This window comes from Carcharhinus amblyrhynchos, chromosome 2, assembly GCF_965287045.1.
Source record: "Carcharhinus amblyrhynchos chromosome 2, sCarAmb.v2.hapA, whole genome shotgun sequence".
Lineage (NCBI taxonomy): Eukaryota > Metazoa > Chordata > Chondrichthyes > Carcharhiniformes > Carcharhinidae > Carcharhinus > Carcharhinus amblyrhynchos.
The window spans coordinates 59,776,669-59,804,040 of NC_137325.1; the positions used below are offsets into that span (position 1 = coordinate 59,776,669).

Consider the following 27,372-nt stretch of genomic DNA (forward strand, 5'->3'; position numbering starts at 1 on the left):
GAAGCATGGAGAACTCCCACTCTACATTGGCTCAAATGCAGTTGAAACTGTGGACTACCGCAGAATGAAGACATCATAACTGCTGCCAGAATACTGGGCATTGCCCCACACCATTTTCTGCGTATGATTATGCACTAGCTCGGGAAGAGGAATCTCAGTTGCAGTGTAGGGTAAAAGTCACATGTAGCACTCACAAATCAATGTGTGCAGCAAATGCCACCTTGCATTATGAAAAGTCTGAAATCCTAGCAATGCCTAATTCTCTTGATATATGGGAGACAACTAAGTCTCAATGTAAAACAGATGATAACAAATGGAGATATTGAAAATATTGTCTACTCCAGGTTGGAAGGAGCCAGATGCCTAAAGGTTCAGGGCAAGGGTCTGCTTCATGATCACTGACAATGTGGTCCTTGCCCTGCTCTGAGGTTGCGGTTGTGACTGCAGTAGGTGGCAGTTTTCAGTGAGGGTATCCTTGGTGAAGTGGAAATGTCTGACACATTGTTAATTGCTGAGGTCCAGGTCAGAATTGCTCCTTGAATAGCCAGGTGGTCATGGCAGTTGCTGAGATCCCTTCTCTGCCTCCTTCTCACTCTTCCAGTAGCTTGTCCTGCTTTATGCCACCTCTGCTCACTCTGCTCGTCATGCTGCAGACCAAGGGAATTGCATATTGCTGCATTCATTTCTGACCTCAAGTGATTTCTGCAGTTTCCTTGAAGTCTGGACAACATCCTCCAGCACTTGCTGCAAACTTCAGCAACTTCAAGCAACTCTTGAAACCACCAAACAACTCTCCAATTGCACCAATCAGCAACTAACATAGAAGCAGCTGCTGATTCTTTTAAATGGTGCTCATAGTGAGAGGCAGCAGGACAGGGGATAGGTCCTTCCTGCTGTTGAACATATGTTTAGCTGTGTGAAGTTAAGAGAGGCTCTTAGTTGCGACATTCAGCTCCAAAAGTGCAACACTGACAACAAAACAGTGTTGCGCCATAGCTCATGTTTCTGTATACTGCTGACAAATACTCCCTGCGTACCTCACCAAAATGGTGTGTGTCACAACTCCAATAGCAGTGTGTATGTGTGTGTGCGCGCCTTGGATGTAAGTTTGGGATTAGACAGCAACCCAAATGTTGAAAATCTGGGTGGCAAGGAACTGAATTGTGTGACCATAGCACGTAGTGCACTAGAATATAATGCAGCAATGAAGGCATTCTGAAAATTAGCCAGAATAAGTTGGTGAATCTATATTTTAGCCAAGTGACTCTATTTTCTTCCTGAATTCTCCAGTATCATTGTTGTTGATCCAAGCTTTTCACCACAGGGTGATCTTAAGGGATAAACTGGACTTTCTATAAAATAATAAAGATTGAAATGCGTACTTACATTCTTTAGACATGCCCACTTCAAAGCACTTCTGCAATCGGCAGTACTGGCAGCGATTCCTAGTAACTTTGTTGATGACACAGTTTTTTTCTCTGTGACAAGTATAGACCATATTTTTCTGGATACTTCTCCGGAAAAAGCCCTGAAAAGAAACCACAAGACAGAAACGTAAGTTTTCTCCAGAACCTGTCACAGACGCTTTATCAATGCAGAACGTTTGTAACGAATATTGTACAAGACTAATGATCCAACTGCAAAATAATCCTCGTTCTTTCCAATTATTCTAAATGGCTTTACACTGTTTGTGACAGTGGAGAAGAGCAGGAATTAGCTAATCTTCAGAATCCACTTCCTGGTATTGGCATTAAAGTTCCAATGAAAGATCACAGACGGGAAACGTTAACTCTGTTTTTCTCTCCACAGTGCTGCCAGACCTGTTGAGTATTTCCAGAGAATATAAAGGCAACTTCTACTCATTCTCTCTTCATAGGAAAATCCCCTCATCCCACTAAACAACCTGGGGAACCTTTGGTTGCACTGCATCTAAGACCAGTACACCTTCTTTAGGTAACAAGACCAAACCTAAAAACAGAAATCCAAGTGGTATCTTGCCAATGTCCAATATAATTGTAGCCATGATGTGGAGATGCTGGTGTTGGATTGGGGTGGGCACAGTAAGAAGTCTCACAACACCAGGTTAAAGTCCAACAGGTTTATTTGGTAGCACGAGCTTTCGGAGGGGAGCACTGCTCCTTCATCAGGTGACTTCAGGTCAATGTCATGGACTGGTGACAGTTCGATGTAGCAGAGCAGCCCATCATTAAGTGGAGAAGTCACCAGCTTCATTTCAGTAGCCCATGGATAAATCAAAGCCACAGGTTTCATATCCCAATGTGTGAGCAGGGTAGGACAGAGGTGTTTGCAGACTGGGAATGCCTTCAACCACCGTTCTATTCCCCCAAGAGCCTGTTTCCCACCCCCCGATTTTCTTTTTAAATCTTACCTTTCTGGGGGTGGGGGGGGGGGGGGGGGGGGCGGGGAGGGGAATGTTGAGGTGCCCCCTTGATGCTCAAGCTGCCTCAGTAGTTCCCATCTTTAAGGTGAGATCACCAAGGCTACAGAGCTGCCAGCCCTCTGATAGGGCCAGGAGCACCTACATCCCATCCATCATCCTTAACTGGGTGGCAAGCCTGGAGGTGGTCAATGAGGAGGCCATCTCTGGGAAAGTTATTGAGTTAGTATTCTGGCAACGTGGGCTCAGATCCCGATTTTATCCCCACATCGGAGTTCCAAATCTCATGCTAAAATCCTGCCCACGGTATCATCTCGCACTGCTTTCCCTGAACTAAGGAAGAGCAGCCATCACTGAACAACCTACTTTGTTAGCCTTGATGGAAGTTCAGCAGCAAATTGGTGGCAAGTTTCAGCCAATCTTAAAGGACAATAAGGATAATAATTAATTAAAGGCCCCTTTCTGAGTATCAGGCGCACCAGACTAATCGTTACACAAGACAAAAGCATGCTCACAGTATCTCGTTTTAAGAGCTCTAATGGTACCTATCTGTGAAATTAACTTAAGATTTTGAACTTTCCAGTTAACTTTTAAGAATTTGAGCTTTTCATCATATGCCAGTACCCATTCGCCTCACAAATCAGTTCACTTTATTTAAATAATGTGGCTACTAATATCAAATGGACAGTTCAGTTCATGTGAGCATTCAGAATACTTTCAATACTGACAAAAGTGGGGAGCTCATTTTTAATTCTTAATTGTCATGAAATCTTATCTTCAGTAAAGAAAGTGAAAAGTGATATGTGGAACCTTGAGTACAAAAGGTATTAGATAAGCAATTTACTGGCTGCATTATTTAAACATAGAATAGTTTACAGTACACCTTGTGTAACATTAACTCTTCAGAAGAATACTGCTTACTGTTGTTAGGGTCATTCAGCATTAAGAAGTTACCAAGTAGACAGCTATGTCACAGGCCTATGCTGTTAGAGTACAAGTACTTACTTTAAATATAATGCAGCTCTGACTTTAGTGACAAACATTGGGCAAGCCCATTTCCATCTGTCTGCCTAGTGTTGTAACTGAAGTAGTCCGTGTTGAAATATCATTGAGTCATGTGTCATAATAAGAGCAAAAGGATTTTTCTAGATGTGCTCTAGATGACACCAGACTGAATGTACTACAATCTGAGAAACACCAGACCTACTGAATGAATGAGAGACTTTCCAACTATTAAAAATGTACAATTGTTTGATGATGATGATGATGATTATGAAACCCATGTATGCAAAAATAGTCTATTGCTGGCCAGGGTTTGTATTGACTTTGATTTGCTTGCCTCTTTTGAACATAACATAAGAAATAGGAGCAGGAGTAGGCCATCCAGCCCTTCAAGCCTGCCCCGCCATTCAATAAGATCATGGCTGATCTGTCATGTCTCAGTTCCACTTTCCCGCCCTCTCCCCATAACCCTTAATCCCCTCTATCAAAAACCCATCAACCCGCGTCTTAAAAATATTTAGCGAGGCAGCCTCCACCACTTCAACGGACAGAGAATTCCAGAGATTCACCACCCTTTGAGTGAAGAAGTTCCTCCTCAACTCCGTTCTAAACCGCCCCCCTTTTATCTTGAGGCTGTGCCCCCTAGTCCTATTGTCTTTTTTGAGCGGGAAGAGTCTTTCCACCTCTATCCTATATCCATCCCATTCATTTTGCTGTCAAAGTTTTGTGCTGAAGAGTTGAAGTATAATTTTCACTTTTGCTGTTTGCACAGTACCCAGACTGAACACATCACTGCCCAATTTCCATTTCCTCTCAGGAATGGCAAAGGTGAAAATGACTGCCACTGAACTAAGTCAGGGTAGAGAGAGAGAGAGAGAGAGAGAGAGAGAGAGAGAGAGAAAAACTGTTGAATTAAATGGCACCTTTTTCACTAAATGACAGCATAAAGGGAAAATTTTTTTTTCAAAAAAACATCATGGTTAGGATCCAGAAAAGTACTGCCTGCCCTCATGGGAAAGGTAGATTCTATTGTGGCTTAATTGGATAAGTACCTGCAGAGAAAATGGCAATTGGGAAAGAATAGCCAAACTGTTCTTGCAAAGAGCCAGTATGGATGCAACAGGCCAAAAAGTCTCTTCTGTGCTGTAGAGATTCTATGATTCAAGAAATCAGACAAGAGAAAGCTAATGAATTACCACAGAATGGCAATGGTAAGATCACTGAAGTGTCCTAGGTTAAAGCGTATAATTGTTAAATGAATCCAAGCCAGATGGTGAAGTACAAAACCAAACTCAGATCTTTTACTTTATAGTAGATTTATTCACAGAATGCTGCTTAACAGAACTCTGCCTCATTACCACTCCACCCAATATCACAGCAGACTCTGTATGCACTTCTGAATAAATGAAGAAATAACCAAATGATCACCCCCTTAGACACAAGAAGAACCTGATCAAAATTGAATTAAAACATAATGTTGGAGAGATAACAGTACAGGCCCAGCAGCACTCACTAGTTGCAGAAGGCCTCAAGCAGACTGGTAGATAGAATATGCTCCTTCTCCAAGCACACCCTGGCATGGACAATCCACAGAGAAAGGGGCAGGTAATCAAGTCAAACAAGCCCCTCAACCATTTGCAACCCAGACCTGCTTAGGGCTGGTCAGGCCCAGAGCAGGCTAAAGAGGAGGTCCTCCACTTTGCCCACACCCCCCTCTGTACTGGAACGTCAGAGGCCAAAAGCACATGCCTGAAGTGCAACCAGCAACTGAGGAGAGCCCCCTTTTATATTGTTGAGTAAAATCAAATTAACTAATAACCAAAAACAAACAGACAGCCCCAAGGGACACTGCAACAAAAGGAAATCTTTAAACTTATCTAATTTGGGGGGGCAGGTTCACTCTAGCCTATGGTGTGCCAGCAGACATTATCTGCTCCCTCTCCAGGCACAACTGTGGAAGAGAGAGGCAGACAGTTGGGTCTAATGACCCTCAATTATCCACTCCCTGGAGCTGCTAGTAGTCACTTACTTAGGAGCAGATTAACAAGAAGGTTCTCTGCTCTGGCTCTCTTGCAACAGGCAGCCACTGATCAGAAGCACAGGGCTGAGTTGCAACTAAAAATGGAGGCACAGCCATGTTAAGTAATCAGAACAGGACTGCAGCCTTGCACAACCTACATAATACAATAAGAAATCCCACAACACTAGGCTAAAGTCCAACAGGTTTATTTGGCAGCAAAAGCCACTAGCTTTTTGACCACTGCTCCATCAGGTGGTGGGGGGGTGGGGGGGTCTGTTCACAAACAGGGCATATAAAGAATCTCAATTTACAAAATAATGGTTGGAATGCAAGTCTTTACAGGTAAAAGGAGTCATAAAAAAGGTACAGATAACACGAGTGGAGAGAGGGTTAAGCACACATTGAAAGATGTGTATTGTCTCCAGCCAGGACAGTTAGTGAGATTTTGCAAGCCCAGGCAACTCATGGAGGTTACAGATATAGTGTGACATGAATCCAAGATCCTGGTTGAGACCTTCCTCGAGTGCAGAACTCAGCTATCAGTCTCTGCTCAGCGACTCTTGTTGTGAAGGCCACCTTGGAGAATACTTACCCAAAGATCAGAGGCTGAATGCCAATAACTGCTGAAACGTTCCCCAACAAGAGAACACTCTTGCCTGGTGATTGTTGAACAGTGTTCATTCATCGTCATAGCATCAGCATGGTCTCCCCAATGTACCATGCCTCAGGTAGGCAACATTGGCCAAGTTGCAAATGTACCATGTACCTGGCAGATGGTGTTCTCACATGAGATGATGCATCCGTGTTGATGATCTAGGTCTTGCAGAAGTCACTGTGGTAGGGTTGTGTGGTCACTGTTCTCCTGAAGGCTGGGTAGATTGCAGCAGACAATGGTCTGTTTGAGGCTGTGTGGTTGTTTAAAGGCAAGTGGGGACAACAGATGAATGAACACCCTTCAACAATAACCAGGCAAGAGTGTTCTCTTCCAGTTGGCTTCTTTTAAAAGGGAACACCAGCAGTCACAGGCTTCAGCCTCTGATCTTCAGGTAAGCATTCTCCAAAGGTGGTCTTCATGATACACAACAGCACAGAGTCACTGAGCAGAGACTGATAACTAAGTTCCGCATACTTAAGGACAGCCACAACCAGGATCTTGGCTTCATGTCACACTATCCATAAACCCCACAACTTGCCTGGGCTTGTAAAACTTCTAACTGGCCTGGCTGAAGACAGTACACATCTCTAACTTGTGCTTAATTCTCTCTCCATTCTCACTGTCTGCACCTTTAAGACTTTATTACCTGTCAAGATTCACATTCCAACCACTATTTTGTAAATTGAGTTTGTGTCTTTTATGTGCCCTGTTTGTGAACAGAACTCCCACTCACCTGACAAAGGAGCAGTGCTCTGAAAGTTAATGACTTGTGCTATCAAATAAACCTATTTAATTTTAACCTGGTGTTATGAGACTTCTTATTGTGCTTACCCGAGTCCAACACCAGCATCTCCACATCATGGCAATCTACATATCCACAGAACATAGATTCCTCAAACTGGCAGTAAATACAGGTAACCTGGGAGTCCATGAGCCATCTTCATCATCTATTGCATAGGACTGCAAAAGGAAACCCATCAAATTTCAAATGAAAACAACATTTTAGGGGTTGATGATACACACCAATTTCTGTGGTATCTGCTGCTTATGGAAGGCCTCAAGGACACTTGAGCATGGACACAATCATTGAAAAGATTGTGCATATATAGTATGGCTCCCTTGGCCAGGGTAAAGAGGAGGTCCTCCACTCTGCCCACACTTTTATATATACTTCTAATAAATTAAACAAAAATTACAGGGTGACTGCCCTTGTTGAGGTGCTGTATTTTAAACAAAATATCCAAAAAAACCTTACTAAATTGAATAAAAACCCATTTCCAGAGCATTACTACAAGCTTGACACATTCACCCTCACCCAGAATCACCTTTTATTTGTGCTCAAAGACAATTAACCAATTCCCTCCACCTGTTTATCCTTAACCATAACAATATGTTTGACACAATAATCACTAATGTTAACTCAGCTCAGCAGATTCTTATAAACTAGTCCCTTTACAAGATTATCATCAACTGAATTCAGTACTAAACATTTCAAGAGAAAAAAAACATCAGGGATGGCTAACTATTTGATTATTTTTGGGAGTGATTACCATTAAAAGAAACTTTGAATGAGACTCTCTTTAATCGGACAATCAATTAAAAAGTCAGGAGATTCAATCTAATGCTGACTTGCTCAGAAGAGGCAGATGTTTTTAATAAAAGGGTGCCAGCCTTTGCTGCAAAGTGGCACTGCAACAGATTCCTTATTTCATCTATTATTTTTCTTTGAAGATTGGGAGTATGCAAGGAGTAATTCTGTGTTCCTGGCAGGGAGCCATATCCAGTCATAGCACATATTAAAAATTTAGGTGAGCTCTACACGCTATCTTCCAGTTATTTAGTCAAATAAAAAGTTACGCAGTGTATAACTAAATCTCCTGTATGCACCAAAATTAACACTTTAATGTCATAGAAAGAGACCCTACAATGCAGAAAGAGGCCATCTGGCCCATCAAGTCTGCACCAACCATAATCCCATCCAGGCCCTACCCCCGTATCCCTACACATTTTACCCACTATTCCCTCTAACTTACGCATCTCAGGACACTAAGGAACAATTTTTTAGCACAGCCAACCAACCAACCTAACCCACACATCTTTGGACTGTGGGAGAAAACCCAAGCACTCAGAGGAAACCCACACAGACACGAGGAAAGTTGCAAAGTCCACACAGACAGTGACCCAAGCTAGGGATCAAACCCAGGTCCCTGGAGACGTGAAGCAGCAGTGCTAACCACTGTGCTATTGTGCCGCCCAATGTGCTTTAGCTCCAATTATTTAAAGTTTATTTGTTTCACAAGTATACTTGCAATGAAGTTACTGTGAAAGTCCTTTAGTTGTCACACTCCAGCACCTGTTCGGGCACACTGAGGGAGAATTTAGCATTGCCAATACACCCAACCTGTACATCTTTCAAACTGAGGGAGACACAGGGAGAACGTGCAAACTCCGCACAGTGACCCAAGCTGGGAATCAAACCCAGGTCCCTGGCACTGTGAGACAGCAGTGCTAACCATTGTGTCACCGTGCTGCCCACTTGTTTTGTAATGACCAGTCTACAATATAGTCCCGAAAGACACCCTGCCCCCCCACCCCCAGTCTACAATATAGTACACCACAGGTAATGGTTTAAGCATCAATTAATTGCTGTTAACAATTTTAAAATTGGATCCGAATTGGAAATGTTGCAATTTCATTCTCCTCAATGAAGAAAATGATTAGCCGTAAATAATTTATAAAAAGCAGGCCAACATTCTAAGGGGTTGAGTACTCAAAGCACATAGAAAATCTGTACACAGGTTTTAACTTCACCAAAAAGTGAAGGTAGAAAGTGCCAACCTTCAAATGGAAGACTCTTCAGTGTACTTTCCAGCCTGTCTATAACGGTGATGTGTTTATTCTGAGAGGATTATGATGGATACTACAAGCATATGGGGAAAAAAGCATTTAAAACAAAACACAAGCAGCATCATGTCTCAGATGGCCTTGAGATTCAAATTAAATCTTGATCTTTATCAATTATGTAAACAGAACCGCCCATTTCGGACAAGTTATATATCTGTCTCCTGGCAATATTAGTGGACACACATGCTGTATACTTGGGTGATATTCCCTGTCTGCTATTTTAATTGAGACATTAACTTAGTTATTCTGAATGGCTTATCTCGTTCCTTAAAATCCTGAACAGAGGACCATCATTAACAACACATTCAGGATTAGTGCACTGACATTGCCAACTGTCATTTTGAAATCCTTAACAAATTGCCCAATTATTGTCAATAAGATAAAAATAAAATCTCTCTTAACCATTGTACTAAATACTCAAATTAGTCAGTGCCAACTTTGTCACCATGCATTGTCTTCGCCTTGAGTGCAGCTCTCATTATGAATAGAACACATCGTCCAGTGTCTGAAGTAACACTACACTAAAAAAAATTAAACGGTACAGAAAATGCAACAATCAGCACCTACAAGTTAAGATCCAAAATATTAGCTCGAGGAGGTATTTAACAAAAATGTCTACAAAGACTGATATCATTAAAACATGTATAATCTACCTGAAAAAGAACACTGGACAACTCACTAACCCATTGTTGCCAGCAGGGGTGAGGGTCGGTGGGGGGGTGGGGGGAGATATGGAGGGGAACTACAGTACAGAGGGATTCTCAATTTACAGGAGTAAAAACAAGTTCCTAACAACTTTAATGCATTGGTCTACTTTGCTTAAACTATGAAAATTAAATGGATAGGCAAGTACAAACTGTGCCATTCTAAACAGTAATCATTGTAGACAGACTTAGCAACATTCACCCAAACTGCATCATATATCATTTTTAATTCATACAGATGGAAAATATAGTAACATATATTTAAAATATCCCACTAAGGCCACAAACAGAACTGGTATTTAGTGTGGGAAAGATGGCTGGTGCAACGTTTGGATGTGTAGTGCCTGTAGTTTAGATATTATGAATGGACTTACAAGTCTAAAATGAAACGTCTACTTGCGGCACATTTCCATGTGAGCCGAATGGGATTACATAAGCATAAGAACATAAGAAATAGGAGCAGGAGTAGGCCATCTAACCCTTTGAGCCTGCTCTGCCATTCAATAAGATCATGGCTGATCTGAAGTGGATCAGTTCCTTTTTCCCGCTTTCTCCCCATAACCCTTAATTCCCTTGTCTGTCAAAAACCTATCTACTCATGACTTAAATATATTTAGCGAGGTAGCCTCCACCACTTCAACGGGCAGAGAATTCCAGAGATTCACCACCCTTTGAGTGAAGAAGTTCCTCCTCAACTCCGATCTAAACTGCCCCCCCCCTTATCTTGAGGCTGTGCCCTCGAGTCCTGCTATCCTTTCTAAGCGGGAAGAATCTCTCTACCTCTACCCTATCCATCCCTTTCATTATCTTATACATCTCTATAAGATCCCCCCTCATCCTTCTAAACTCCAACGACTACAGACCTATTTAGTCTCTCTTCATAGTCCAACCCCCTCATCTCCGGTATCAGCCTAGTGAACCTCCTCTACACTGCCTCCAAGGCCAAAATGTCCTTGCGCAAGTGTGGCGACCAAAACTGCACACAGTACTCCAGCTGTGGCCTCACCAGTATCCCGTACAGTTGCAGCAAAACCTCCCTACTTCTATATTCTATCCCCCTTGTTATAAAGGCCAGCATATCATTCGCCTTCTTGATCACCTGCTGCACCTGCAGACTGGGTTTTTGCGACTTATGCACCAGGACCCCAGGTCCCTCTGCACCGTAGCATGCTGCAGTTTTTCACCCTTTAAATAGTAATCCCTCCTACTATTATTTCTGCCAAAGTGGATAACCTCACACTTGCTAACATTATACTTTATCTGCCAGGTCCTCGCCCACTTGCTTAGCCTATCCAGATCCCTCTGCAGACTTTCCACACCCTCCACGCAATTTGCTTTTCCACTCATCTTCGTGTCATCAGCAAATTTTGTCACCCTACACTCAGCCCCCTCCTCCAGATCATCTATATAAATGGTAAATAGCTGAGGCCCCAGCACCGATCCCTGCGGCACTCCACTAGTCACCATCCGCCAATCAGAATAGCACCAACTGATACCAACTCTCTGCTTCCTATTGGACAACCAATCCCCTATCCACAGTAACACCTTACCCTCGACTCCATGCCCCCTAACCTTCTGTAGCAAATTGATTCTATATTGGTGAGGACGTTAACTGGATTGAGCGTGTGTACAGTGAGCATCTGTTGGAAATGTGCAGAATAGCACCTCAATCAACACATAACATTGATTTGATGCCAGGCCTGTCAGCTTGGAGCTCATTGTTCTAGTTCATATACTTTCCCTATCACACATGGCTGCACATGCATTCAGCAGCATAAATGACTCTCCTCCCCCCACATACCTGAGCAGTGAAGAAAGTTATCTCCAATTGCAACAGGATCTTGATCAATTGGGTCAGTGGGCTGATGAATGGCAGATGGAGTTTAATTCAGACAAATGCGAGGTGATGCATTTTGGTAGATTGAACTAGGGCAGGACTTACTCAGTTAATGGTAGGGTGTTGGGGCGAGTTATAGAACAAAGAGATCTAGGTGTACATGTTCATAGCTCCTTGAAAGTGGAGTCACAGGTGACAGAGTGGTGAAGAAGGCATTCGGCATGCCTGGTTTCATCAGTCAGAACATTGAATACAGGAGTTGGAATGTCTTATTGAAGTTGTACAAGACATTGGTAAGGCCACACTTGGAATACTGTGTACAGTTCTGGTTACCCAATTATAGAAAGGATATTATTAAACTAGAAAGAGTGCAGAAAAGATTTACTAGGATGCTACTGGGACTTGATGGATTGAGTTATAAGGAAAGGCTGGATAGACTGGGACTTTTTTCTCTGGAGTGTAGGAGGCTGAGGGGTGATCTTATAGAGATCTATAAAATAAAGGGGCACAGATCAGTAGATAGCCAATATCTTTTCCCAAAGGTAGAAGAGTCTAAAACTAGTGGATATAGGTTTACAGTGAGAGTGTTCAGTGTGGCAAAAGTGTCCAGAGGGGCAATTTTTTCACACAGAGGCTGGTGAGTGACTGGAACAAGCTGCCAGAGGTAGTAGTAGAGGTGGGTATAATTTTGTCTTTTAAACAACATTTAGACAGTTACATGGGTACGATGTATATAGAGGGATATGAGCCAAATGTGGGCAATTGGGATTAGCTTAGGGGTTTTAAAAAAAAGGGCAGCATGGACAAGCTGGACTGAAGGGACTGTTTTCATACTGTAAATCTCTATGATTCTATTATTAATTAATCATTAACTCATTTCAGGTCAGTTGATGATTGATATCTTCTGACTGTCGTAACAATTGTACAAATGTTCGGTACATCCTTTAGTTATTTAAAGTCACTAAAGTCCACAGAGAGTGGTATAATAGGTTTTGAAAGTTTTGGTCCTCACTTCAGGCTTCTGCCCAAACCAGTTCCTCCCAGACCTGGAGTGCAGCTGTAGGCATTCCCCTTGTAATGCTGCATGATTTGGAGAATAAGCAGAGGTGACACAGAGGACAAGCTGCTGGAAGGAGGAGGAGGAGGAGGGGAAGATGGACTCTCAGCAGAAGGATGTATCTGCAACAGGTGTACAAGCTGCTATTCTCTGACCTGAGTCCCAGAAGGAGCAATGTTTGCGACTTCTCTATGCTTCAATAAGGATGTTCTCACTGAAAGCTGCCACTGCCACAACTACAATCTGAGAACAGGTCAAGGGTCACACTGCCAGTGGTGAGATTACCTTGGTGGTGAAGTTTTGCATGTCTGGCTCTTTCCAAGTATGAGTAGCAGATATTTGCAATATCTGCTAATCTGCCATCGACCGTCCTATAAGGGAAATCACTGATGCTCTTTCTTGAGAGATACAAACACATTCCATTCCCTTTCCAAAGAACAGCCAGTGGAGCTTGACCTTACAGGAATTGCAGTCTTCCCCATGGTGCAGAGTGCTGTAGACTGTACACACATCGCTTCATGGGCATCACATTTCAACTCTGAGATGTAGCAAAACCAAAAGGCATTCCCCTCCCTGATATCCAGCTGGTAGGGACCAAAGGCAACATGTCATGCAAGGCAATAAGCAGTATCTAGCACTCAGCATGATGCCTCCTTTCTGCAATATCTGGGCGAGATTCTCTGCCCTCCCCACGGCGTGATTCTTGGTGCCAGGAGGCAGCCCACCATTGGCCTTTGGCAGGATCTTCTGGATCCACTGTTGCCAATGGGATTTTCCACTGTATCCACCTCACACCACTGGGAAACCATCAGTGGACCGGAAGATCTCGCTGGCTTGAATGGCTACAAGATCTCTCCCTCTATCTAGTGATAACATGGCTTGTGATTCTGCTGTGAAACCCATGGACTCCTGGGCAGCATGTACATAACGAAAGCCATGATGCAACACAAAATGTAACAGGGTAGACTGTCGGGTGTGCTGCATCAATCCTTCCACCCACAGAACAGGTTTCAAAATTTGTGGCTGGCAGCTTTTATACTCCATAACCTCATCACCCAAAGAGCACAGTCCTTGCCACAGCTATATAGCGATCAGCTGAGAAGGAGGAAGATCATGAGGAGGATTCAGAAAAGCAAGATTAGGAGGAAGCAGAACAGGAAAGAAAGGATATAATGAAACTAACCCCTTTCTGGTCGGTCTATCTGTGAACATCTCACCCCACTGCAACACCAGGAAGTCTAATTTCTCACTCATCAACAATCCCACACATTTACCTTCTCTCTTTCACTGATCCTTATGGCATCTGCTTGGCTACAGCACAAAAATCAAACCTAAATAAACATTCTAAACCAAGTTAGAACTCAAATCATGCCACATTGCATACAGGTATTGACTGATCAGCCTTGTGCATTTCCTTAGTGCCTCTCTTTCACATGGTTCTGCCTGTCCTGTTTCTCCTTTGCCTGCTGCATGGTTGGTAAGAGATTGCTAACGTTCGATCTCTAAGACTGCAGATGGTTTAATATTAAGCAGCTCTGGGACTGGAAGGCATGATTTCAGACTGTACCTGCTCAACATGGATGGCAACAGTCTGGGCTGGCGAATGCCAACAGCGAGAGCACTGGCAGTACAGAAGGGATTGAAAACAAATGAGAGAGGATAGAAAGTCCATGGAGCAACTGTCACATCTTCAAGGCCTCTAAACAGCCACAGTGGCAACAGCGTGAGCTCACCTGGTGACAAGCCAACATTCAATGTAAGAAGACTGAGTATCTCCCACAGCATTCAGACATTGTGTGGCATTAGCTTATGCTGCAGGAGAGGCTGAGACATCAGCCATCAGACATCTTGTGGCTGTGTCCACAAATGTGCTAATGGAGTTAGACTCCACTTCTACCCTGGGAAGGATGGGCTCCAGGATCTGTGCAAAGCCCCTTATATCGGACTCTTGACATAGCTGGTAATCTGGCACACCTCCAATGCACCAAATATTTCATGGTATAAAACAATCAGCCTTCTTTTCTGGGACTTACCCATTAAAGTACTCCTCCCAGTCCTCTGCAACAGAACTTGCATAAGACCTCACCCTTTCAGGACCTGGCACCAGCACTAGCCTTGCCCCATGACCCAGCTGCAGGCCCCTCATGCTCACTACGTGGAGATCCTGTAACTAATCCTGCAACTAACTGCACGGTGGCACAGTGGTTGGCGCTGCTGCAACACAGCACCAAGGACCCAGGTTCGATTTCTGGCCTCAGAAATTTCTGGCCTCAGAGTTTGCACATTCTCCCCATGTCTGCGTGTGTTTCCTCCAGGCACTCTGGTTTCCTAGCACATCCCAAAGATGTGCGGGTTAGATTGGTTAGCCATAGTAAATTGTCCCTTAGTGTCAGGGGAATTAGTAGGGTAAACATGTGGGGTTATGGGATAGGGACTTGGTGGGATTGCGGTTGGTGCAGGCTTGATGGGCCGAATGGCCTCACCTGTACTGTAGGGATTCTGTATTCAAAGTGACACACAGGTTCAGTATCTATATTGGTGGCTGTGAGTGTGAGAACAAGAGATGGTCTTTTTTCATCTTTGCTGCTATCTTACAACCCTGATCACGGCCTCAGAATGACTGCTGCGATGATGGTGGGCATCTTCTCCTCCATGAGGATAAGGAGATGTGATATACCAGCCAGTTAGATCCAGCTGCTCCGGCTGTGTGCCATCTCTTCCTGTAAGAGAGAAAAGCGTGTCAGTGAGCGTGGTGCATGTTGTTTGGTGTGGCCGTCATGGTTCAACAGCTGTCAATGTGGCCTTGCAGCAGTGCTAAGTGAATGGGGAGACAGTGATGTCCTGAATGTTTTCGGGATGAGGTGTCATTGATGGAGGTTGCTGGTAGGCAGTGAGGGAGTTTGGTGTATTGAGCAGCGTGTAAGGTTAGTGGTACAGCTGGTAGGATATGGCACTGGTGATACATTTACAGACCTTGAGCACTCATGCAAGTTCACTGAACTTTTTGCGGCACTGCATCCAGGCCCTTTCCTGGCACTGACCACCATGGTTAGTTGGTCCCACTGTCTGCCAAGGACTTGGCTGGAGTGTTTCTCTGTCAAATATCTTTGGATCAAATACCTCTCTCCTCTGCACTGCCTTATGCAAAGCCTTCGCAGCGACGTAAAATCTTGGAGGCCGCTACCTTCCCTATTCTGCCATTTTGTGGGTCAGAAGCCAGTTGTAGAATTACTTCCAGCACCTGCTTCAGCCATAATGCACCCTTCTCCCCCACCGATCCAAAAGGTCCGTGCTTTAAGCAGTACGGCCAGCTTTAATTGCTGCAGGCGTCTCACAGTTTTGAGCCCCTGCTGAGATGTGCAGCCATTCAACAGTACAGTCAGTGCCAGCAGCATGCTGCAATCACGTTAGTTAGGAAGCAGCATGAAAGCAGCGTACTGCTTGTATGGAAAGCACAGGGAAGTAGTTAATCCTGCATCACAACCCCAGCACCCCTTTTTGTTTGCAAGCTTATTGAATTAGCCACCACTGACTTTTTAGTAGAGAAAGTTTATCTTCTTTGTTGAAATGAAATTCAAATATGTCAATTGCAAACTGTATACAGCATGCTTACTTTGATACAGTGCAATACATTAACTGAGCAGTAACATATGAATTGATTGTGCTAATAAGCAGGCTGCACCAGTTGAGCAGACTGGCGGCGCTTATAATTAAACAGAATGGATGAGTGAAATCAGAAGAGTAAAATTATGGGTTTATTCCCCTCCCCATTCTGAGATATGAATGTTAAAATTACACAGTTCTTTTCAAATACAGGAGCTCGTTATCCTACATAAGGTGCATTCTGTCTAGTTAGATAGTAATTTCAAGATAGCAGCTGACAATCGTTGAAAGAATATTTTAAAGGATCATGTGATGAGATTTCTTGATGACTCTGTGATTATGGCATATGTAACAGGAGGAACTGTTTTGGTCACTGCATAGTAATGACAAATTTTATTTAAGAAGGTTACAAATGGAAGTGGAATTGAGACTGCCTATTTCTCTCTCTATAATTCCTCACATTTCATTCTTCATGAAGTCTGATTTGTTCAAGACTCAGTTGTCTATAGCTGTCCACACTTAGTTCATGTACATGGCTCCCCTGTTCTTACTGATCTACACAATTCTTAGCTGCATCTTCAAATTCCTCTAACTCTTCAGCACCATCCTCTCTTTCCAATGTCTTCAGTATCATATCTCACCCCACATTCTATAGTCTCTGACTTCCATTTTTTATGTATCTCTTCACCCTTTATCCCACCCACTGGTCAAATCCCTGGAAACATTTCCTTAAAATGTTCTGTTCCTTCAGCTTCAGAAATTTCAAAACAATGTCAATCTCCCTTCCTAATCTCTCCCTTGTTCTGCTTGCTCATTCTTCGTGGGGCATTATAGATGACATACAAATGCAAGGTTTTGTTGCATCTGATGTTGTTCTTCATGACAACATTTGCAGCCCAGTACGTTCATAAATTATTATTCTCAATCTAATATTGCTCTTCGGTGTCAGTGACAGATTAATTAAGTCCTGATTAAGTTATAACATGCCAAGAAATATTAAACCTTACTCCAGACACCTTGGTGAAAAGCTGAATGTAAAGCTTGGATCCACAGTTTGTGCTCATCAATACACCACCCCATTATGATAAAGGTTTCATTGCTGTAAGACAGAGGAGAAGGAGGTGGCTCTCTGAAGGAGGCCTTTTCAGCCCAGGGAGTTCAGGGAGCAATTGCCTGAACTGAACATCAGTCAGGAACAATGAGCAGGATTTTCCAGCCCTTCCCACCAGCAGGACTTTCCAGTCCCATCGAAGGCTATGCCTGTGGTGGGTTTCCCGGCAGTGGGATAGACTTGTCATGCAAAACGGCGTAAACATCAGCAGGAGCGAAGAGCCTGCCTGCAGCCAATGGTGATCTGCAACTGCCATCGGAAGGCACGCCATTGGTGGTTGGGGCGGGGTGGGGGGGGGGACAGGACTTCAGCAAGAACAACCTCATCAAAATCTACCACACGTTACAGACACAACTTCAACCTCAGAGCAGGACAATGACTGCATGGCCAGTGGACGTTGGAATTGGACATACTTCCAATATTCTCCAGGCTGCCACCCAACCGTTATGTTATGGAGATTACTGAAGCTCTGTGTTCATGGGTGGATAACATTACTTTCCAGACACTGCTAATCAAATCTGCCCTACACTGAAACCAAAATGGATTCCAGTTCATCAATACGCAGCTAGTGAATCACAGTGAAACATGCAGGCCAATGTATCCTGGCAGCTGCCCTGATGTATTATGTTGTAGCACACTGTGCCAGCTGCAGTTGTGCCATCAAGGCAAATCAAAGGGTAGTTACTGGGCAACGAGGGTCATTCACTAATGACATGGTTGATGATTCCAGTATACAACCCTTACAATTCCCCATGCATTGAATGAAAGAAATGCTGTCACATCAGATGTGATTTAGTAGACCACCGGTGTCCTTGTACAACAATTTCATTGTCTGGACCATTTTGGAAGAGCTCTGCAGTAAGTTTCTTCATGGTGTGCAAAACCCCACCAACATTCGGGGGCAGCCCTTGCCACAAGGGTGAGTATTTTTTTTCTTCTTCATTCTGGTATCACTGCAAAGCCAACATTTGTTGCCCACCCCTCATTGTCCTGGAACTGAGCATTTCAGGGGGCAGTTAAGAGACAATCACATTGCTGTGGGTCTGGAGTAACAGATTGGGCTGACCAGACCAGATTTCCTTCCCTTAAAGGACATTAGTGAATAAGATGGGTTTGACAACAATTGATGGTAGTTTGATGGTCACCATTATTGAATCTAGCTTTACATTAGATTGAAATTCCATCAGCTGCCCTGGTGGGATTTGAACCCGTGTCCCCAGATCATTAGCCTACACCTCTGGAATTCTTGTTCAGTGACATTACCACTATGCCACCACCTTCCCAGTAGTTAATTGTGGAGCAGGAGTGTGAAGAGGAGAAGGTATGGAGGACCATGATGTAGAGGAAGGGAGGAGGCAACCTAGATTGTCCCTTACTGGCCATACTCTCCACAAACAACTCGTCTGAATATGATTCCAGTCAACAGAAATCAATTCCCCATTCACCAGCAATCCCACAATCGTTATCTTACCTTGTCACTGCTCATCAGTGTTCACTTGGCCTTAATGCAAATAAAAGTCACTGCAAAATAAACATTCCAAACCAAATTTATAAATTAAATCATGTCACGTTACATACAAAATAAACTAATCACTATTCCTTTAGTGCCTGCCTTCCATATACCTTTGCCTTTCCTAGTGCTCCTAAACAGAGATAGCCCAATGTAACCAGGCTGCAGCACTGTTGGTGGAAGCCTGGTGACTTTCAGTGCAGGAGACTGGAGATTGCCTTGGATATTGTCCACAAGTAGCACTGGATCTCGAAGATCCAACTGCACCATCTCAGCCTAGGCAGCAGCTGTCTGGGTTAGCTGGCAGCAGTAAGGTCACTGGAAGGGTGGCAAGGGTGGAAGGACAAATGCTGCTTCATATAAACACAAAAAATAGAAAGCCCTTTGGGCCTGCTCCACCATTCATTTTGATCATGGCTGATCATCCAATTCAATATCCTGATCCTGCCTTCCCCCATATCCCTTTGATCCCTTTAGCCCCAAGAGCTATATATCTAATTTCTTTTTGAAATCACACATGAGAACAGCTGATATACGGAGAACCACTGCCTACCCTCCAGGATGGCATCTCTGCAATCTCAGTTGGAGGATAAGGGTCTGGACATGGAATGACATTTGTCCCTTTTTGCAAAGCTCTATCTGCTTCCAGTTGTGCATCTCCTTGTCTTGCAAGACAGAATAAAATGTCTCAGTGAGTGCTGCGTAAGATGGCTGATGTTGCTGTCATGGCTGAATAGGTGGCAGTGCATACAAGCTGTGAGATCCAGCTGGGAGGCTTGCAGCAGAGCTATCTGTGACAAAGTGCAGTGGGGCATGATTGCCAAGTATGAATCATGATTGACAGAACTTGTTAGTCTGAGAGTAACAGGGGTGTGGTGAAACAGGAGTATCTGAGGTAAGTGGTGCAGTTGGTGGGAGATGCATTTGAATGCTTTGACCACTGAAGTGGTTAGTGGACTTCTTGCAATACTGTATCAAGCTCCTTGTGGCTGGATTTCTGGCACTGACCACCATGGCTATCTATTCCCATTACCTTCTGACTGTGTGAGAATGGTCTCTCAGACCCCTGTGGATAAAGGACATCTCTCCTCCTCTCCAGAAAGGTTATGAATTTAATCCAGTCCATCATGCAAACCAGCCTACCATCTATTGACTCTGTCTACAATTCCCACTATCAGCAAAGCAACCAAAATTACTCAGGACCCCACCCATCCCAGATATACACTCTTCCACCTTCTTCTGTCGGGAAAAAGTCTGAGTCACGTACCAACCGATTCAAGAACAGCTTCTTCCCTGCTGCCATCAGACTTTTAAATGGACTTACCTTGCATTAAGTTGGTCTTTCTCTACACCCTAGCTATGACTGTAACAGTATATTCTGCACCCTTTCCTTTCCCTCGCTATGAACGGTATGCTCTGTCTGTATAGCGCACGAGAAACAATACTTTTCACTGTATACTAATACATGTGACAATAATAAATCAAATCAAATCACTTGCTCCACTAAGGCCTCCAGTCAGTGAAAACCTTGGAGGCCACTCTCTCTCTCTTGTTGCATTATTACTTAATGTTTTGCAGATCAGGGTCACTTCCTGCACAACTCCCAGCACCTGCCATTGCCACACTGCACTTGCTCTTTAAGAAGTGTGGGAGAGCTTTATTAACAATTGATTTGATTTGATTTTTGATTTGATTTATTATTATCACATGTATTAGCATACAGTGAAAAGTATTGTTTTTTGCATACTCTACAGATAAAGCATACTGTTCACAGAGAAGAAGAATGTAGTGTTACAGTCATAGCTAGGATGTAGAGAAAGATCAACTTAATGCGAGATAAGTCCATTCAAAAGTCTGACAGCAGCAGATAAGAAGCTGTTCTTGAGTTGGTTGATACATGACTTCAGATTTTTGTATCTTTTTCCCAATGGAAGAAGGTAGAAAAGAGAATGTCTGGAGTGTGTGGTGTCCTTAATTATGCTGCTGCTTTTCCAAGGCAGTGGGAAGTGTAGACAGAGTCAATGGATGGGAGGCTGGTTCACATGATGGACTGGGCTATATTCACAACCTTTTGTAGTTCCTTGCAGTCTTGGACAGAGCAGGAGCCATACCAAGCTACTGGTGCTGATACTGGTCCAATGCTGAAGATTCCTGCCAAGCAACACTGCAGTTAGGACACTGAAATCATTTCAAAAAGCAGACAGTCCAAACCTGCCCACAGTGTATTGAAAAGGTGTAAGTTCATTATAATCCCCAGATCTTTCTCAAGGGCTACCAAATTTAGCCCACCACGCATTTTGGAAAAAGATTCTAATCTGTGAAACAAATGCATTTAAGGAAATACTTTGGTCCTTCTGTATCTGAATGCAGGTCTCAAAGTGGTGAAACGACAGCACTATAATTCAGTTCACTTTTCATGACATTGGACATCCATACTCCCATCAAATGATCATCAATGGGCTTCAAGTGGTAATGCTGATCATTTACAAGTTAAAGCATAAAATCATACCACAGTCATATATAAGCTGCGAACAAGAGAAAATAGTTACCCTTGCTCCTTCTGCCAGATCTTTCACTATTTGCTTTTTGTCATGGGTCCTTGTATTTAAACCACAAGTAATAGCTGATGCTGACAAACATTAGTGGGATAGGTTTTTTGATCTAACATGGGATGTTTATTAAAATATCAGATGATGGTTGGTGCAGACAAAAGGACAAAGTGCTGAATGCTACTGATTACTACTTTGGCAGTTACATGAAGCTAGCTTAATGACATTAATGATGATTCTGTGCTGAAGAAAACTGGCATGATTCAGTGGAGCTTTTTAACACGCTACTCTCAACATATTTGTTTACTAAATTGTTCTGTTTCAGATGGTATAAATCTTAGGTTCCAAAATTCCTGGGAACCTGCAACTTGGGATGGGTCCTGGTTGCGCTAGGATTCCATCCCATTTGAAACAGCTTTTTAAATTCCAAAGGATTTTCCACTGAGCCCCTTCTCCACATCAAGGGACATGTTTGGATGGATTCTCCAGAATCTGGAAGCATGCCCAGGAAATTCCTTAAAAGGTCCCAGACACTTGAGAATTAATTTCCTTTAAAATGCCTGTAAGTTGCACTCTCCAAAATAAAAGAAAAGCTTCCTCAGAGTTTCATTCTGGCTCAGAAAGGGTTTTGGGATGTTCTTGTGTGGATGGCTGGGTACCTCTCCGATTGGTGGATTGGGGCCGCTGCCTTTAAGAGGAGGACAGGAATGGCTGGACAATAGAAGACTATTTTTGGACAGCAATCTTCATGAGTGTGTGTTTCTGTGAGAGGCTTCATCCAAATGCTCTTGAAATGCCTACCTCCAGGGGCAGAATCTCACATGGCTACTGAAAGCCTGAGGTGTCAATCAAACTGGTTACGTTTCAAAACTCAAACATCTCCCCCTTTCATACTGAACTAAAGATACAAACATCTCCTTTTCCACATTAAAAATATAAACACCCCTTTTTCTCCCAGCAAACAAAGACGCATTTGAATGCACAATCCTGATTGACTCTAAGTTACCCACTATTATATGCAGTGTTTTCATGCTTTGACAACTGTATGGTCTACCAGTCAACTTCTTTATGGTCTCTTTCTGCCATCATTGGCAGTTTGCCATTAGGATCTCTGCTGCCTGGTGAACTATAAAGCCTCTTGGGGTGGTGAGTGTGTGTATGTGGGGGATTGGGGAGGTGCCTTCTACTAATGCAATCTATGATCCATAGAAGGGTTCATGGCAGACCCCTGACCAGTACTCACCCCCACAGCCACCCTCAACCCCAATTCCTTGGCCTGGTCATCCAGGAACAATCCCAGCAGTGACCACTGTTCCCAGTGTGTTGCCATCCAGTAACTAGCTGTCAGCTTCTGGGGAACGGGTGCTTGCCCTTCAAAGGGACAGGAGTCCCAAAGACAACACATTAGATCCTGGAGAAATGTGGCCAGGAGTTTCACAAGTGGCTGGCGCACAGTTCCCCGTGGCCTCTGGGCCCCAGTTACACCGATAAAATTTCAGCCTAAATACTCACTCATCAAAATCCACATAATCCAATTTATCCATTTCCTCAATTATTTTGGTGTCTTTCCTGTATCCTCGCAATAACTACAAGCTGCTTTCTGTACTGCACCATCCAGGACTGAATTCAGTATTCTCAGTGCAGTCACACCAACGATTTATGAAGTGGCAAGATTACCTCACTATTTCAACTCAATATTGACCTTTTAATACATCCCAATATCTGACTTGCTTTCCACACTACCATTCAGCAGTGCTGTGACAGCTTGAATTTATTGCCAGTCAGGACCCTAGATCTCTTTCATTTCAATACTCTTTTTCTCTTTCACTGTAACTGTCTCTTCCTGGAGATTTTAGTCCTGCTGCAAAGCATTCCTCTAAATTCAGTTTTATTTGCCAGTACCTGTTTGCTCCATTCGCTAATATATTTAAATCTGGCTGTGACTTATTAGCTTTAGAGTCCATCACCTTCATTGTTGCGTACATTCTGAAAATTGCGCATTCTACTCCGAGCTTCAGGTTATTTATAAAGATAAGGAAAACTGTCCCACAACAGCATGTCCCACATCTGCCTTTCTGCAGACACTGGCTGTCATACTGTGTCAGCTGTGTAACACGCAGTATCACTGGATACAGTACAATACTCCAATTAATTACAGCATTTTTGACAGCTGCAATTAAAAACTCAGAATATCAACAATTTTAAAATAACATGAGAAAATATAACTTGTCATAAGAGGATGAAAAAATCATAGAATTTGCTATGTGATCTCACAGAGTGGCAAACATTAAGTTTTGGTTATGAGGCACCATCTGGGTGATCAAATAATTAACTGCAAATACTTGCTGGTAGGTCCAGATGTTTTGTAACCTGTATAATATTCAATGCATTTCTTCAAAAGACAAATGTACGCCTGCTATTTAATTTTGTGTGTATAGTTTACCAAGTACTTGGTACTTTGATAAGTTATTAATTGATACAACACCTTAATTGGGGAGATGCGCATAGTAGGAAATATTCATGTGCTAAACTAATCTTTTTTTTCACTCATGTTAAACACTAACAAAAGATGGTAAGTCATAATCATAGGATAAGAGGTAGCAAATATAAAGCAGAGTTCAGGAGAAACTACTTCTCCCAAAGGGTTGAGAATCTGTGGAATTCACTACCTCAATGTGCGGTGCTGGGACAGTGAGTAAATTTAAGGAGGAGTTAGACAAGTTTTTAATTGGTAATGGGCTGAAGTATTATGGGGAGAAGGCAGGAAAATGGAGATGAGCAACACCTCAGCCATGACTGAATGGCAGAGCAGTGTCGATGGGCTGAATGGCCTAATTCTTTTCCTATATCCTATGAACTTATAAAGGGACCTTTTATGTCCACAAAGTAAAAAATAATATCCGCAGTTGCCAGATAGTTATAAATCATTGTTATATTCATGCAGATCATAAAGGGATGAGAAATGTCAGTCACAGTGAGAGACCAGATTATCTAAATTGAGGACTATTCCCCAAAGTCAATGGCCCAGCAATCACTAAGACCCAGCATCAATACTCTTCAAGGATAACTTTAAGCAGAGGTTTAGAAATGACTACAATAGCGTGGTTTATTCAATCAATGGCATCAAATCCCACTTGAAACATTCAGAAAGCCATCTAAACTCCACCTTGTGGTGTGCTGAAATCGGGTCTTTATCTTCACGAACTGTGCAGTAAGACAACAATAAATAACTTGAACACATTTGCAATGACATGTGAATAGATTGCAGTAGTTACACTGACTTTTCTTTACTGCAGAAAAGCAGTAAATGTTATTTATCTGCAACTCAATACAAGGCACCAGGCACATTACAATGCAGTATTCATCCAATCAAAAATCAATTTCCTTTTATCAGAGCAAGAGTATGTGGGAAATTTCAGATAGCAGTAATGGTGTCAAAGGGAGGATCTTTCTGATTCTGAGTTGGATATTCTTAGTGGAAATACAATGGAAGCCAGTGGCAAACAATAAAACAAATAAGTGACACCGAACATTTAACTCAAAGCCATCAAACAGGTTATGTGTGACTTTATGGTGGCTTGTTTTGATAGAAATGTGTCACAGATCTTACACACCTTCTGCAGGAAAGAAGAATTCAGAGTTAGAGTGAGCATTTTGTTTAATGTTGAAATTAAGTTGCAGAAATTGGCTAAATGTATTTCGTTACATTCCACTGGGCATCAGATAGTTCCATTTGAAGGAATACACAGTCGGAGATTTGAAATTGAAAGACAGCTGGTGATAGCTAGGAGGAATGTGACAAGGGGCAGAAAGCAGAGACAGATGGTGGGGGAGAGGCAGAAATCTTGTCAAAAATCTTTTGAGACCAGAAGATCCTTTGATATTAATGGGGTTTTTTTGTAATAGGAACAGAACATTTTGGAAACTTTCAGCAGATTGCTGGGAAGAGAAACAGAGTTAATGGCTGGGATTTTCCAATCCCATCCACCATGGAATTGGAAATTCCCACCTGAAGCCAACAGACCTTTGATTGATCTGTCAAATTTTCCATTCCACCCACAACGATTTCTACCATGGGTGGGATTGGCACACTGGAAGGCAAGGGAGATTCAATAACAAAAAGGATAGCAGTGCAAGGCAAAAGGAGATGCTAAGTATAGATATGGACGTACAGGAGGTGTAATTGGAAAAGCAGAATCATCACAAATAGCTGACAGAAAAGGGAGCATTTTATGAACCAATCATTTTACTGCGTCAAAGCTGACCAGAAAATTGAAAGTGTTATCATGAACAAGACCTCTGGGCAGAATTCTCCCATCCCGCCTCCCATGGACAACAAAGCATGTGGGGGTGGGGGAAAACCAGGCAAAGGTCCGTTGACCTCGGGTGGGGTTTTCCAGTCTTGGGCGAGAATGGCCATAAAGTCCCACCCTCTGTTTCACTGAATTATATCTTAAAAAAAAGTAGCTGCGTAGAAGAAATGGGAGCAACATTTCCTCAAGGTTTCTCTTGATTCCTGGATTTTCTGCCTACGTCTTGACCCTTTATGAAGGACACTTAGTACCTCTGGTTGTATAGCTGAGATTGTGACTTCGCTGTGTGGAGGGAGGGGTGTCACTGATATACATCCCAACTGTGAATTCACTGCGGGGGAGCATTGACATGGATCCACATCCACCCAATGAAACACAGGGCAGCGAAGAGCTGGCACCATCAGCTTTTAAATATTTGATCAATCAGTCATGACCGGTGATCAGGTACAGGGATGCAGAAACTTCAATTACTGCTTAAATTAATACTCAGTGCACAATGTATTAGTTTCCCAAAGTACAACCATGACTACACTTCAAAGACTTTTCTGGTCACCCAGCGCTTTGAGATATCCGGTGATCGGGAAAGTATTATAGAAATATGCAAGCTTCTTTCTTATTTGGTGTGCCCCGTTAGTTATACTTTCACTCTTGAGAAGATTAGCAGCTTATTTTTAATTCTTAATTAGTTGAAATGCTATCTTGGTGAAGAAAGTGAAAAGTGATATATAGAACCATGAAAGCAATTTAGCTGTTACATTATTTAAACATAGAACAGCATGTGTCCAACATGCCATGTGAAGTATGGCATTCGGCTCTGAAAAGATGCAGAAGGCAGGAAATGATTATCACAGCAATTAGTTAATCAGTTTTCAAAATTGTTCTTTGTCTTGCTTCTTAACCAGAAGGGTTCAAGCCCCACTCCAGAGACATGAGCACACAATTCAGGCTGACATCTGAGTGCAAGCCAAAGTTAAGTACTGCACAGTCGGAGGTGCCACCATTCGGAATAAGATGTTAAACTGAGGCCCCTTCTGCTCGCTCTCTCTCTCTCTCTGGTGGATGTAAAAGATCCAATGGTGCTACTTGAAGAAGAACAAAGGAGTTTATCATTTATCCCTCATTCAAAATCTCAAATGAATTGGGCTAAGAATTGGAAATGACCTGTTAGAATGTATGGGGATCACGATGCACGGTTAGCCACACCCGATGGAGGTGAAGAAGGCAGCATGCAAACTTCCTGCAGCCTGCTTATCTCAATGATTGTGGTGTGCAGTCCAGCGTCAAACACACTTGTGAGTGATTGTATGCTTAATGGGGGGGGGGGGGGCGGCGGCGGCGGCGGTGTGGGTAAATTCACAGTCAGAACACCAGCCTGTACTTCTTAAAGATGGCCTGCCCGCATAAAGGAGAGATGCATTCTGGCTTCAGTAGTTGGCAGAACTGCCTGCAAATACATTGCAGGAAGAATTAACACAATCAATGTAGCAGCAGATCAGAGAAATGGACTCTCTGAAGCTGACTGGAAGCCTTCACCCAGGAGAGGGACAACAGAAGAAAGTTCTTTTTGTTTTTATTCCAATTCAATCAAATCAAGTCCAATTCAGAGTCTCAACAAGTTGAGACATTCCCGATCCAAGCTGACAAGACAGGGATCTCACTCACCTCCTGTCTTGGGCTTGATCTACATGATCCAAGCTGATTGGAGTAGG

General features: G+C 43.0%; 1 protein-coding gene across 4 annotated transcripts in view; it reads right to left on the minus strand.

Annotated features, from left to right (window-relative positions):
- Positions 1-27,372, minus strand: part of LOC145354845 (retinoic acid receptor beta-like) — a 337,521-nt gene that overhangs the window by 114,152 nt on the left and 195,997 nt on the right. For all 4 annotated transcript variants that reach the window (XM_080206407.1, XM_080206383.1, XM_080206391.1 and 1 more), the window contains exon 3: positions 1,387-1,528. In XM_080206407.1, the coding sequence (XP_080062533.1) occupies positions 1,387-1,498 (112 nt within the window). In that variant the 5' untranslated portion in view covers positions 1,499-1,528. The remainder of the gene's footprint in view (positions 1-1,386; positions 1,529-27,372) is intronic.